This window comes from Babylonia areolata, chromosome 19 (genome assembly GCF_041734735.1).
Source record: "Babylonia areolata isolate BAREFJ2019XMU chromosome 19, ASM4173473v1, whole genome shotgun sequence".
Classification (NCBI taxonomy): domain Eukaryota; kingdom Metazoa; phylum Mollusca; class Gastropoda; order Neogastropoda; family Buccinidae; genus Babylonia; species Babylonia areolata.
This window is the reverse complement of record NC_134894.1, coordinates 45,309,722-45,323,525: the sequence shown is the minus strand read 5'-3', so window position 1 is coordinate 45,323,525 and position 13,804 is coordinate 45,309,722. Positions and strand designations below refer to the sequence as shown.

Sequence of the window (13,804 nt, the reverse complement as noted above, 5' to 3'; positions counted from 1 at the left end):
CTGGGGGGTTGGCTTTGGTTTCCTTGTTTTCTCATTTTGCTGAGCTGATGGTGATGGTGCTATTACTACTGCTAGTATTCTCATAAAATCAAAAAAAAAACTTTGTGTATGTGTGTCTGTGACTCTGTTTTTGCCTGGATACTGCTTTTTTGTTTGTTTTCAGATTGGGAGCATACATGTACTCCAGTGGCCAACAGATGTGTGCGTTCGTATGTGTTTGATGGCATTGGTACTGTGTTTTTTAGGGTGGAAGAATATGTCTCAGAGACCACTAGATTTGTATAAAAAAAAACGTGGCTGTGTGTGTGTATGTGTGTTTGTTTATAAATGCAGAATGGATGTTATATACCAAAGAACTGTCAGAATATTGTATCTTTTTTTCAAAATGTGTTGGATTCTGGACATGTTTTAAGCTGCAAGATGACCTCCAGAAGTTCATGAGTTTAAAATGTCACGTGAGATTTTCATAAAAAAAAGATTACATTATCATTTTATTTATCAACAAAATTATGATATGAATTGTTTCTGTTGGGTTGAAGAAAAGGCCTATAATTATGAACTAGTCTCACCGAATCATGTTGTCTTGATTTACATAGCTCATGTGCTGTGTTGGTCCAGTACATTGTACACACCCTCATCAGTACGGCAGACGTTTAGGTTACACTTTGTGCGGTTGTCTCACATCATTCATAAACAGGATGTGTTTTTCCACGTCAACATGACAGGGAAGCCTGCCAAGGCTGTAAACACCATGGGGTTGAATGGGTTAACAGGATTCCCAATGCCATTCACTGTTTTCTTCAACATGTACAATGCTTGGGATAAAAATGCTGCTCACACTCATATTTAAAAAAAATTTTAAAATAAATAAAGAGAGAGAGAGAAAAAAGAAAATCACCTTTGACATAAAAAGCAAATTCGAAACATTTTTGTAGTGTTATTGCGTTAACATTGGTCCCTTTTTGTGATTGTGTGTGTGGTTTGTTTTTGTGTGTGTGGTTTGTTTATGTGTTTCTATTTTATGCAGTTTCAGTGGTATTAATCTCAGTGCTTTTTTTGAGACCCACAAAAAAAAAGAAAAAAAAAAAAGAAGAAGTCATCTTTGACATGGAAAGCAAAAGTCACATATTAGAAACATTTTTGTTGTGTTATTGCATTTATATTGGTCCCTTTTTGCGAGTGTGTTATGTGCGGTACGCTTTTGTTTTCGCTGAGTGGCATTACTCTCATGCTGCTTATTTTGAGACCCACAAAAAAAAAGAAAGAAAATGTCATCTTTGACATGGAAAGCAAAAGTCAAATACAAAAAACATTTATATAGTGTTATTGCGTTTACATTGGTTCCTTTTTGTGAGTGTGGTGCGCTTTTGTGTTCGCTGTTCCATCTCATGCACCATTTCAATGGCATTACTATATTCTCATTTGAATCCTTACATGACCATACCCTTGTTAATCTGATGCAGTCTCCACAGGGATCTTGTAAGTTTAGGTCGTCTGGTGGCCACACACCAGAGGAGACCCTGCTGAGTTACTTTGGTGGTGTTCAGTTGATGAAAATCAGTCTTTTTTTTTGCCATGCTGCCTCATTCATTGCAGCTAACTATTCAGGCCAGTCATCTGCCTGTTTTTAAAGAGATGCCAGAAGCTATTGCCTGACTTGCCTGTAGTTTGTATGCTACCTTTGTATTTTGTTACCGAGTATGATGGCAGAGGTTTGCAAGTTCAAGATGAATGATGTATTTTTCTTAACCCTCTCCCAAAAGGACCCCCCACCCCCACCCCCACCCGATGGGGAAATAGTGTATAAACAGTATCCCCTCCTGGAAATTATAATTATTTTCTATCGCTCTCTTCAGCCTTTTCTTTCTGTCACCTCACCCTTCTGCCTTGCTGGTCCATTCACCGTTTTTTTCCTTAACAGTCTGGAATATTTATCCATCTGTTTCAAAACCTTGACAGTTGGGTATTTGTAATCTTTTTGTACTGAGGGGGACATGTGAGATGTATGCTGGGTAGTTTTTGATTTTGTATGTCTGCTGTGTATTATTTTTGTGTTTTATATATATTATTTATTTTCAGATTATGATTTTTAATCCTCTGGTGAAAAAATGGATAGAATAGTCAGTATCTGAAGTTAATGTTGCCTGAATGTGACTGACATGTTAAAGGTTTAAGGTCCTGTAGCCTTGTATGGTCGTCAGGGCAGCGAATACATATCCACTTGGTCTGGAGATTTGTGTAGGAAGGTGGGCCCAGTTCTCTCCTTCGGCCGTTTTAACTTTCCCCATCCAGGTCAGGTACCCGTACACACCTGGGAAGAGAGGAAAATAGGAGTACAGTGCCTTTCTCAAGGACACAACACCAGGCTGAAACTGGGGATCGAACCCTGACCACCGGATCAGAAATAACGCCTTTACAGATTCCAACTGTAACTGTGCCTAGTTTTCTTTTCCAGATATTTCTTTTTTCTTCTTACTAGTTTTTATTGTGTAGAGCTTTGTTGTACATTTCTATCAAACATCCATTTGTATTGATCTGTCCTTGAACAACACGAATCCAAGGAGACCATATTACAAAAAAAAAAAAAAAAAAAAATCTTGTGTAGAACTTAATAATAGTAATAATAATAATAATAATAATGGATACTTATACAGCACACTATCCAGAAATCTGCTCTAGGTGCTTTACAAAAACGATTTTGTTAACATAAAACATTATATCTATGTTACATACACACACCAAAATGTGACTACACACACACACACACACACACACTCTCTCTCTCTCTCTCTCTCTCTCTCTGCATACATACATTTTAACATACATGTGTAAGTAACAGCTACCCTAACACATACGCACACATAGGCAGGCACAAACTTACATAAACACACGCACACACAATACACATTCATATACATGCATTTGCCTTTGCACCATGCCGGAAATGATCTGTTTCACTAATGTGGACATTGTATGCTGCTGTTCAGAAGATGTAGCCAGGACTTGTGAAGATAGCATCCAGGTGATGTAAGTGTTTGGAGAGGCAGTCCGTTTTAAGAGACATGAGCTGAGACTTGATTGCTTGTGAACCATTTTCATGATATGAAAAAAAAAATTATATACCGCTTTGTTCTCAGCCAGCTGATGTAAAAATCTAAGAAACTAGTCTGTCGTCAGACAGGTACCCAGAAAACGTGTGTTTCTTCTTGGTGGCCACATTGTTTTAGCTGGTGCTGATGATTCATCATGAATCAACCTGTAAAAGTCTAAGGTGTATAAAGGAGTTTTTGGAACTTTTAAGTTTGTCATGTATTAAAGTTGAAGTTGTATGAAATAAAAAGAAGAAAAATATAAAGTAATGTACTTTAATGTATAAATTTACACTTGCCGTACATGCTGATTTGTAAGTTTGCACTTGCCATACATGCATTTTCACAATGGTACTGATTTTTTTTTTTCAAGATATATGTTTAATTTTCTTACTGCTGCTTCTTTTGAGATTATTTTCATTTAGTTATATAAAGGGCAATGTATATGGTTGTGATAATCGGATTGGCATGATTATAATGTGCCATTGCAGAATTATGGAGGCTGAAAAAAAACCAAGGAAATCGAGATCTGTGTGAATAAATATTGATGCAGTGATGAGAAACGAGTAATATGTGAGAGAATGAGAATATGCATGTGAACATTCATCATTTGTGAACACACATGCTTGCACACACATACCCACGCCACATGCACACAGTGTGCATCACAGTCCAGTCACTGAACATTTGTTTCGGTTACCTATTAAATTTTAATTATCTATGTGGTGTGTTTATTTTCGCTCGCAACTTTCATTTTATCAGGTTCTGACTCCTTTATGCTTAAAAAAGTGGGGTTTTTTTTATCATTATTGATCACGCTATGTGAATAGATTTGAATAGACGTTAAACTACACACACACACACACACACACACACACACACACGTGTGTGTGTGTAAAAGACAGAGCCCAGACTTTCTCGCAATCCCACGATTTCTGTCAAAGTGAGAGAAAATCGTAGGATTGTGAGAAATCGTGGGCTTACAGGGGAACGACTACACTTTCTCGCAATCCCACGATTTCTGTCAAAGTGAGAGAAAATCGTAGGATTGCGAGAAATCGTGGGCTTACAGGGGAACGACTACACTTTCTCGCAATCCCACGATTTCTGTCAAAGTGAGAGAAAATCGTAAGATTGTGAGAAATCGTGGGCTTACAGGGGAACGACTACACTTTCTCGCAATCCCACGATTTCTGTCAAAGTGAGAGAAAATCGTAGGATTGTGAGAAAACGTGGGCTTACAGGGGAACGACTACACTTTCTCGCAATCCCACGATTTCTGTCAAAATGAGAGAAAATCGTAGGATTGTGAGAAAACGTGGGCTTACAGGGGAACGACTACACTTTCTCGCAATCCCACGATTTCTGTCAAAGTGAGAGAAAATCGTAGGATTGCGAGAAATCGTGGGCTTACAGGGGAACGACTACACTTTCTCGCAATCCCACGATTTCTGTCAAAGTGAGAGAAAATCGTAGGATTGTGAGAAATCGTGGGCTGACATGGGGTTCAAAAGGAAACATAGTGCTGCGTCGTTCTCATCCACGTTGCGTTGTCTGAATCGAACTTCAAACAATCCGGACGGAAATTCAGCTTATTGACCACTCGGTTGAGGCCAGGTCAAGACTCCGGATCAGAGGACACTTGACAGAGACAGTGGGGGGTCTGGTCAGACACGGACAATGGAGGACGAAATTGGTATCGATGTCGTTGTGAGGCTGTCCGGCTTCAACTGTCCCGTGTCTCTTCCTTCTTCCAAGACCTACTCGGTCACTCCATCAGGAAATGCGACCCGGGAATTTTCTGTTGTTTGCACCCCTCTCTGTGCGTCAGGTTTCCACGAGTGCGTGTGTGTGTGTGTGTGTGTGTGTGTGTGTGTGTGTGTACGAATTCTCTCTCTCTCTCTCTCTCTCTCTCTCTCTCTCTCTCTCTCTCTCTCAGCATTATTATCCTTTAACATTCAGCAGTTGATTAATGTGTCCGTTGCGCAAAAGTGGAAATAAAGATGAGCTGCATTTTGTTTTATGTTGTTCTGATTTAACCAGTTTGAGAGTACGATATATCCCACCTGCTATCCATATATATCCCAATCAATTTCGTTAAAGCCTACATCTAGCATCTGAAAAAGAAAGCGTCATAAGGAATTTGTCAATATACTTGTACAAGACATTACATTTCAGATTTGTTGCATTTTCATAATTTTCTTCAGTGACTGTGCTTGTTTCTTCTGTATTGTACCCTTTCATGAGGGGCAAGGGCCTTTATATGAATAAAACACCCGCATCTCTCTCTCTCTCTCTCTCTCTCTCTCTCTCTCTCTCTTCTAGGAACCACCTCTGATTTGACCATCAGTTGGCAGTAACTTTTCTTCTTCTTTTTTTTTTCCCCCTTCCTTTTTTTAAACTCTTAACTTGCGCCTGAGCCCATAATCAAGTTTACAACAGAACAGACCACCTCCTCAGACAGTCAAGACGCTCTGCGTAATCAAAACTCATCTCTGACAGGCGCAATAGCCGAGTGGTTAAAGCGTTGGACTGTCAATCTGAGGGTCCCAGGTTCGAATCACGGTGACGGCGCCTGGTGGGTAAAGGGTGGAGATTTTTACGATCTCCCAGGTCAACATATGTGCAGACCTGCTAGTGCCTGAACCCCCTTCGTGTGTATATGCAAGCAGAAGATCAAATACGCACGTTAAAGATCCTGTAATCCATGTCAGCGTTCGGTGGGTTATGGAAGCAAGAACATACCCAGCATGCACACCCCCGAAAACGGAGTATGGCTGTCTACATGGCGGGGTAAAAACGGTCATACACGTAAAAGCCCACTCGTGTGCATACGAGTGAACGCAGAAGAAGAAGAAAACTCATCTCTTACTAACTTACAAACCTCTGAATCCCGAGGGAACATAGTTCTGCGATAACATTCATTCGTCCAACGCACACATCTCTGGGAGATTCTCTTCGCAGCAGTGCCATGTCGTTCCTGCTGCCTTCACCTCCAGTGCTGTGTCTGCCTGTGGGCACTAACATCTCATAATCATTAGTGTCTGTGGTCTGCCTTGGTCTTCCCACTCCACATTTGCCCTGTGGGTTCTGGTCAAGAGGGCCTGCCGGGTGTTGTTTGAGGGAGACTTCTGCAGAGTGTGGTCTGCCCACCACCCCCACTTCCTGAAGAAAGGTTGTTGTTTTCATTTTTTTTTTTAAAGGAAGTAAACTTGTGGGGATGAAATAGAGGAAACAGTTGATTTGGTGTCATATACTGTACCATGTCAAACTGATGTCAAACCAGGCCTATCTGTTTGTTCCTTTTGACCTAAATTTCGCGGCAACTCAGTGATATGACGTCTCGGTAATTGTCTTGCGTCTGCTCGCCAATTTAACGCCATTTCGGCTCATCTTTGTAATGATTTCGTTTGAATAAAACCAGAAGAAGAAACAGTGTGGTGCCGGATGTTAGCAGCGCACTCATGATCCCCAGAAACAGCAGCCAGTATTTCACACAGAGAAATCTACCGTGACTGAAGTGCAGTACAATACAGTACAATACAATGAATTATGTATGTACCTGTGTGTGTGTGTGTGTGTGTGTGTGTGTGTTTGATGTGCCTGTTGATACGTTTGATCCGTCAACCGAACATAATCCACATCCCCCCCCCACCCCCCACCCCCCGATCCCTTCTGCCATTTCTGTGAAGGAAGACACGGGCTTAGTGGGTGCACTCGGCTCGGACATAAAGAACGACTCTCTCTCTCTCTCTCTCTCTCTCCCAAGAGATCAGCTCCCAAACCCAACAGCAATTCGATATGGTGTTTTGTATGTGTGCCTCAATTTCGCTTTCAGATTGTCTGCTTGTTTTACAAATAGGGAAGGCAAGTTTGAAGACATTCTACACCTGGTCTGGCTGATATCACTATACTTTTTTGTTTTTTAATAAATCATGGCTGAACAAATGATGTTGCGCACGTGTCCCAGAACAAAACAAAACAAAACGACCTCAGATGGTATCGCGCTTGATTGGGTCAACTATTTCAAGGAGTGCCACAGTAGAGAGAGAGAGAGAGAGAGAGAGAGAGAGAGAGGAGAGACAGACAGACAGACAGAGAAATATCAAATAAAAATATGATGTTCAAAAGCAAACAAAATATTTCAAGTCATACATAACCATGCAACATTTTTTTCCTTAATATATATGCACTTCTTATATTGCATTAAAACTGCGCGCGCGCGTGTGTGTGTGTGTGTGTGTGTGTGTGTGTGTGTGTGTGTGTGTGTGTGTGTGTGTACAATATTTCCAAACCGCCCGATTGTTTTTTGGTTTCCTTTATAAAGAGTAATATTTGGGTTTAGTCACGTGACAATAACTGTAGCTAATTTTCTTTTCATATATATAATTTATCACACTTTTGACCCGGTTTATTGGCGGATGCGGCTTATGCCACATAGTTTGGTTGCAGCGATTTTCAGGGACATAGTTTGGATGAGGCGGTTTTTGTGACGCAGATTTGTTAAAGCGGTTTGGTTGAAGTGGTTTGTGTGACGTGGTTTGGTTGAGGTGATTTGGTTGAAGTGTTTTGTAGTTGACACTATTTGGCTGAAGCGGTTTGTGTGACGTGATTTGGTTGAAGCGGTTTGGGTGTGACGTGATTTGGTTGAAGCGGTTTGGGTGTGACGTGATTTGGTTGAAGCGGTTTGTGTGACGTCGTTTTGTTGAAGCTGTTTGCGTGACGTGATTTGGTTGAAGCGGTTTGTGTGACGTGGTTTGGTTGAGATGGTTTGTTTGAAGTGTTTTGTAGCTGAGACTGTTTGGTTGAAGTGATTTGTGTGACGTGGTTTGGTTGAAGCGGTTTGTGTGACGTGGTTTGGTTGAAGCGGTTTGTGTGACGTGGTTTGGTTGAAGTGGTTTGTGTGAAGTGGTTTGGTTGAAGTGATTTGTGTGACGTGGTTTGGTTGAAGTGATTTGGTTGAAGCGGTTTGTGTGACGTGGTTTGGTTGAAGCGGTTTAGTTGAAGTGATTTGTGTGACGGGGTTTGGTTGAAGCAGTTTGTGTGACGTGGTTTGGTTGAAGTGATTTGTGTGACGTGGATTGGTTGAAGTGATTTGTGTGACGTGGTTTGGTTGAAGTGGTTTGTGTGACGTGGTTTGTTTGACATGGTTTGGTTGAAGTGGTGTTTCTGACGTGGTTTGGTTGAAGTGGTTTGTGTGACGTGGTTTTGTTGAAGCAGTTTCTGTGACGTGGTTTGGTTCAGATGATTTGATTGAATATACCGAAGTGGGTTTTTCTGTAAACCTTAGCGGCGGACAAATCTCTTGTCGCCATGAGTTCTTTGACGTGCGCGAAGTTCATGCTAAAAAACGGGAGTGCGGATTATCGCCTCATCCGAAAGACTAGCACCCAGATCAATAATGTACGTCCGTAAGTGATTTGAAGCCGGGACCCTGGCTTCCTTGCAGAGCGCTTTGCGCGCGCGCGTGTGTGTATGTGTGGGTGTAGGGGCAGGGGAGTTGGCTTGTGAGCGTGTGGAGGAGGGATCGGCGTGTGCTTTGTATGTGCAGTTTAGACTTTAATGCGGTTATCTCCGGAAGAACGCACGCATGCAGCATTAGACATTGATAGTGCGGAGGAAGGTGGCAAAATGGTTGATACTCTAATCTGCCACAATACACAGAGCTCGCGAGTGTCTGGTTTCGGATCCCGTCTCGCCCTTTCTCCCAAGTTTGACTGGAAAATCAAACTGAGCGTCTTGTCATTCGGTTAGACGACAATAAACCAAGGTCCCGTGTACAGCACGCATTTGGTACACTGAAAAAGAACCCATGGCAACGAGAGTGTTGTCCTCTGGCAAAATTCTGTTGAAGAACTCCACTCTGATATGTACACATGATTATATGCATGTACTCAAGGCCTGACTAAGCGCGTTGGGTTATGCTGCTGGTCAGGCATCTGCCTAGCAGATGTGGTGCAGCGTGTATGGATTTATCCGAACGAAGTGACGCCTCCTTGAGAAACTGAAACTGATAATGCCGTAAACAGCAACAACAACTACTGCAACGACAAATCTTTCTCGATATGAAAGTGAGAAATCACCTTGATGGTCAGCAGTACAGTATGCTGAAGGTCTGGACAGACAGATGATTATGTATTGGAGGAATGTGAATTTAGAACGATGTTTGTTGTGTCTGGTTTCGAACTGTAACATTTTCCATGCTATCGTTCCATGTTCAAGCACCATCCACCCACTTGCCCATTCACCCACACAGACAGAGACAACAAGAAACAATCAAATATCTGCACAATAGCCAACACACACACACACACACACACACACACACACACACACACACACACACCACCTCTTTCAAAGAACAAAAAAAAACCCCACACAAACAATCGCAATCGTGGTAACAAGTGCAAAGATGTTTCCCAAGAAGTTTTATTTTTATTATTTATTTTTTGCACCCACATCCGGATTATTTGCAAGATTAGAAGCTTTGAATTTTCTGTCTACTGTTTCTCTTGTTGCAATGAAACAATTCTTTTGTTGTTGTTGTTGTTGTTGATTCAAAAACAAATGTTTACTGCAATGAATGGAACACTCAACCAGTTTGCATTTCATGTCATAATTTCTGAAACAGTTAACTTCTTAAGGCGTTGGTCTACACTTTTGCCAAGGATTCCCCCAAACAGTGGTTCTCTAATATCGTGGAATGAAATAACATTGTCATCATAACCAAATCATCTCAGACCATGCCAGTCAAGTATAAATTTTCAGTGAACACTTTTCATTATTTGAAACGAGTTATATCTTTTCATTTTCGGTTCAAAACCTACCAGCCACCGTGGCGAAGTGGTTAACATCGCAAAACGACGACTGGTTCGAATCAGTCCCCCATCAAAGGCGTGTCATTCTGAGAAGACGACCCTTGGACAACCAGTGTCAACTGGAACTGTGTGTATCATGGGCTCAAAATTTAATCGGAAAACTGGGACATCACAATCGAGACTCACGCAGTCTTCGGATGGTTCAGTTTCAGTTTCAGTTTCTCAAGGAGGCGTCACTGCGTTCGGACAAATCCATATACGCTACACCACATCCGTCTGACCAGCAGCATAACTCATCGCGCTTAGTCAGGCCTTGAGTGCATGCATATATATATATATATATATATATATATATATATATATTGGATTTCTTCTATAGAATTTTGCCAGAGGACAAAAAAAACACTCTCGTTGCCAGGGGTTCTTTTTCAGTGCGCCAAGTGCGTGCTGCACACGGGACCTCGGTTTATCGTCTCAACCGAATGTCTAGACGCAGTTCGATTTTCCAGTCAAACTAGGGAGAAGGGGCGAGAGCGGGATTCGGGATTCGAACCCAGACCCTCACGGACTCTGTATTGGCAGATGAGTAAGTGTCTTAACCATTCTGTCACCTTCGGATATGTCTTAAGAGAGCCTTCCACTTGCAATATTTTGATGGTGGTAATTGGGTTAAACGCTGTTAACGTCTTCTCTTTCGCCGTTCGTATGGAGAGAGTTAAGGAGCGTCGTGGCATGTGCCTGTATCACTGGAGCGTGGTTAATGTCTGGATAGGCCTGAAGTCTGAAAGAAAGCGAAGAAAACCAGGATTTATCACGTGAAACCAGAATACAATGGAAGATAACGTAGCAGCGTTGTCATTCTCCTGAACCTCGTTCCTTGCCATAAAGGAAACAGACTGAATTGTCGTCACATCCGAAAACGGAGTATGGCTGCATATATGGTGGCACGGTCATGCACGTAAAAGCCCACTCGTGTACGTACGTATGAACGTGGGAGTTGCAGCCCACGAACGAAGAAGAATGATTTGGCATCAGGTTTCGTCACTCTGAATTTCTTTCATTCATTCTTTTTTGTTTTTGTAGTTGTGGTAGTTGTTGCAGTAGTTGTTGTGGTAGTAACTGTTGTTGTTGTTGTGCATATGGATTTATCCGAACGCCGAGACATCTCCTTGAGTAACTGAACTGAACCGTTGTTCTTGTTGCTGTTGTTGTTGTTGTGTTTTTGTTACTGTTGTTGTTGTTGCTGTTGTTGTTGTTTGTATTAGTACCCACTTTTTTTTCTTCATTCCCTTTAGTATCATTGTTAATCGAATCCTTTGTTTAAGTATCATGTTTATTTATTCACTTGTTCTTTTTTTATTAAAAAAAAATTAGATTTATTCATTCGTTTGTTTATATATTCATTTTATCATTATTTATTCATTTATTTATCTATTCATTTTATTTACTTTTTTTTATTTTTTTTATTTCCACCACCAGGGGACCATGGACAATGCTGTCGTACGGATCACGTCGTGTGAAGTGATTGCAGGCTCCCACGCGGCACCGAATCAATATCTCTCGCTAGCTGATTCCTCCCCCCCCCCCCCCCGACCCCCCGCCCCCACACCCCCATCCCCCGCCTCCCTCTCCTATTGCCATCATTCATCCTCTCACACAGCGTCTATAACACCAATTCCAACGCCAATTCCAAAACACCCACCCGCGTTTCAAGATGACTGATTTTTTTAAACACTTTTTTTTTTTTAATTGAAACAAGAATAAATAAACATACGTACATACATACATACGCAAAAAAAGCCCGACCTTCCCCAACAATGAAAACAACAACAAACGCAAAACAACCCATGAATAAACGTGGTATCAACTTCAGTCATCATTCGCCTACCTTTTCTCACACTCTTATGACGCTTCCCCGTTCCCTTCCTATCCTCTAACCCCCCCCCCCCCTGCCCCGCCCCCCCCCCCCCACCCCCCCATTCCACAACGCCCACCTTCTTTCTTCTCTACCTCACCCCGCCTTCCCCCTTCGAAAAGAAAAACGAAAAGAATAAATAATAATAATAATAATAATAATGATAATAAAAAGTGGAAAATAAAGAAAGAATGTGCAGACCAGCTCTTTCCTTGATTGTCTTCAGTCACCGATATGTGTGAGGGGACAATGAACAACAAATTCCTCCTTCTCTCCTCCTCGTTCCTTATAATCCGCTTCGTGAGGATGACACAAGCAAATCAAAATAGGCACGTAAAGGGACTGGAGTCCCTGATCCATGTCAGCGCCTAGTGGAATACAGAAACACAAACACTTCCGGCACGTTTATAATTGAAAACGGACTATGGCGTGGTAAAAACAAAAAACAAAAACAAAAAAAAAAACAAAACAAAAAACCAACATCAACAACAACAACAAAAACCCACGGTCAAACACGTTCCGATAACAATGACAACAATAAAAGTAGTAATGATAATCATGTTGACAATAATGGTGGCCATAAAAAAATACTAATGAGAATGCTAATAATGCTAATAGTAATAATAGTAATAGTGATGATAGAACAAGAACAAGAACAGTAAGAAGAACAAGAAGAGCAAAAACAATAACAAGACGAACAATGGAACACGAATAATAAGAAGAAAAGAACAAGAAGAACAAGAAAAACACGAAGCATAATTATATATATATATATATATATATATATATATATATATATATATATATATATATATATATAAGTATATATATAAGAGAAGAATGAAAACAAGGAGAATAATCATTTTTGTTGTTGCTGTTTGTGCTGCTGGCGCAGTTGAACCTGTTGGCTTGATGTTGCGGATGACGTTAAACGGTACATACATACATACATTATAATTCATTTATGTATTCATTCATACACACCAGTTACCCCAAGGGAGCTCCCCCACCCCCAGCCACCCCCAAATCCCTTACGACCTTATTCCCATTTCTCTGCCTTCAGAACACATCAGACACAAAAGGAAAAAAAAAATTCCACCCCTCAAAACACACAACACAAACAAGCAACAATTCTCGTGATTCGAACCTACTGCCCCAACCCACCCCCCCACCCCTCCCCCCAAGCCCCCCTCCGCCCATCTCCCCTTCTATACCATATAGCTCAAGAGTGGACGAGGGAGGCCGCGAGGGGCGACCTCTTGTCCACCAAGCACTGGCAGCCAGTTCGCACCATGCCCTGGTACACCTGCCAGTCGTCCGTCAGCAGCGACTGACCGCTGGTCAGCTGGATCTTCATGCAGCGGTCAGGCACGCGACGCAGGAAGGTCATGGGGACCAGGCTCTCTTTGCACAGTCCTTGGGCTTAAAGGAAAAACAGAAGAAGAGAGAAAAAAAGGACACATATGGTGGGTGAGTCTTTCAGTGAGGTCTGCACTTTTTTTTCTTGTTTTTGTTTTGTTTCGTTTGTTGTTGTTGTTGCTGTGGTTTTCATTCGTCCATCGTGCGTCGCTCCCTCCTCCTCTCCAGACATGTTCCATTCGTCTTCCAGTCCATCCCACTATTCCGTCTACACACCCTTCCTTTCCTCCCTCTATCCACATCTCTCTCTCTCTCTCTCTCTCTCTCTCTCTCTCTCTCTCTCTCTCTCTGTCTCCGCCACCCCTCTCTCCCTCACTAAATTCATCCATGCAACCCTCCCCCCATCTCTCTGTCTCTCTGTCTCAGTCTCTTTCTCTCTCTCCACATCCATCCACCCAACCACCCCTCTCTCTCTAACCACATCCATCCAAACACTTCTCCCTCCATCCTCATGCCCACCCCTTCCTCCTTCCCTCCCATCACACTCCACTCCATTCCTCCATCTCTCACCGCCCCCTCCCCCACCCCTCTTACCCTAGGGGCGATAATGGTCACTGGTGGTC

At 42.0% G+C, this 13,804-nt stretch overlaps 1 protein-coding gene across 1 annotated transcript in view; it reads right to left on the bottom strand.

Moving 5' to 3' along the window:
• Window positions 1–13,022: 13,022 nt before the first annotated feature.
• Window positions 13,023–13,804, bottom strand: part of LOC143294331 (uncharacterized) — a 24,818-nt gene continuing 24,036 nt past the window's right edge. Inside the window, exon 7 of the mRNA XM_076605782.1 lies at window positions 13,023–13,244. Within this exon, the coding sequence (XP_076461897.1) occupies window positions 13,045–13,244 (200 nt within the window). The 3' untranslated portion in view covers window positions 13,023–13,044. The remainder of the gene's footprint in view (window positions 13,245–13,804) is intronic.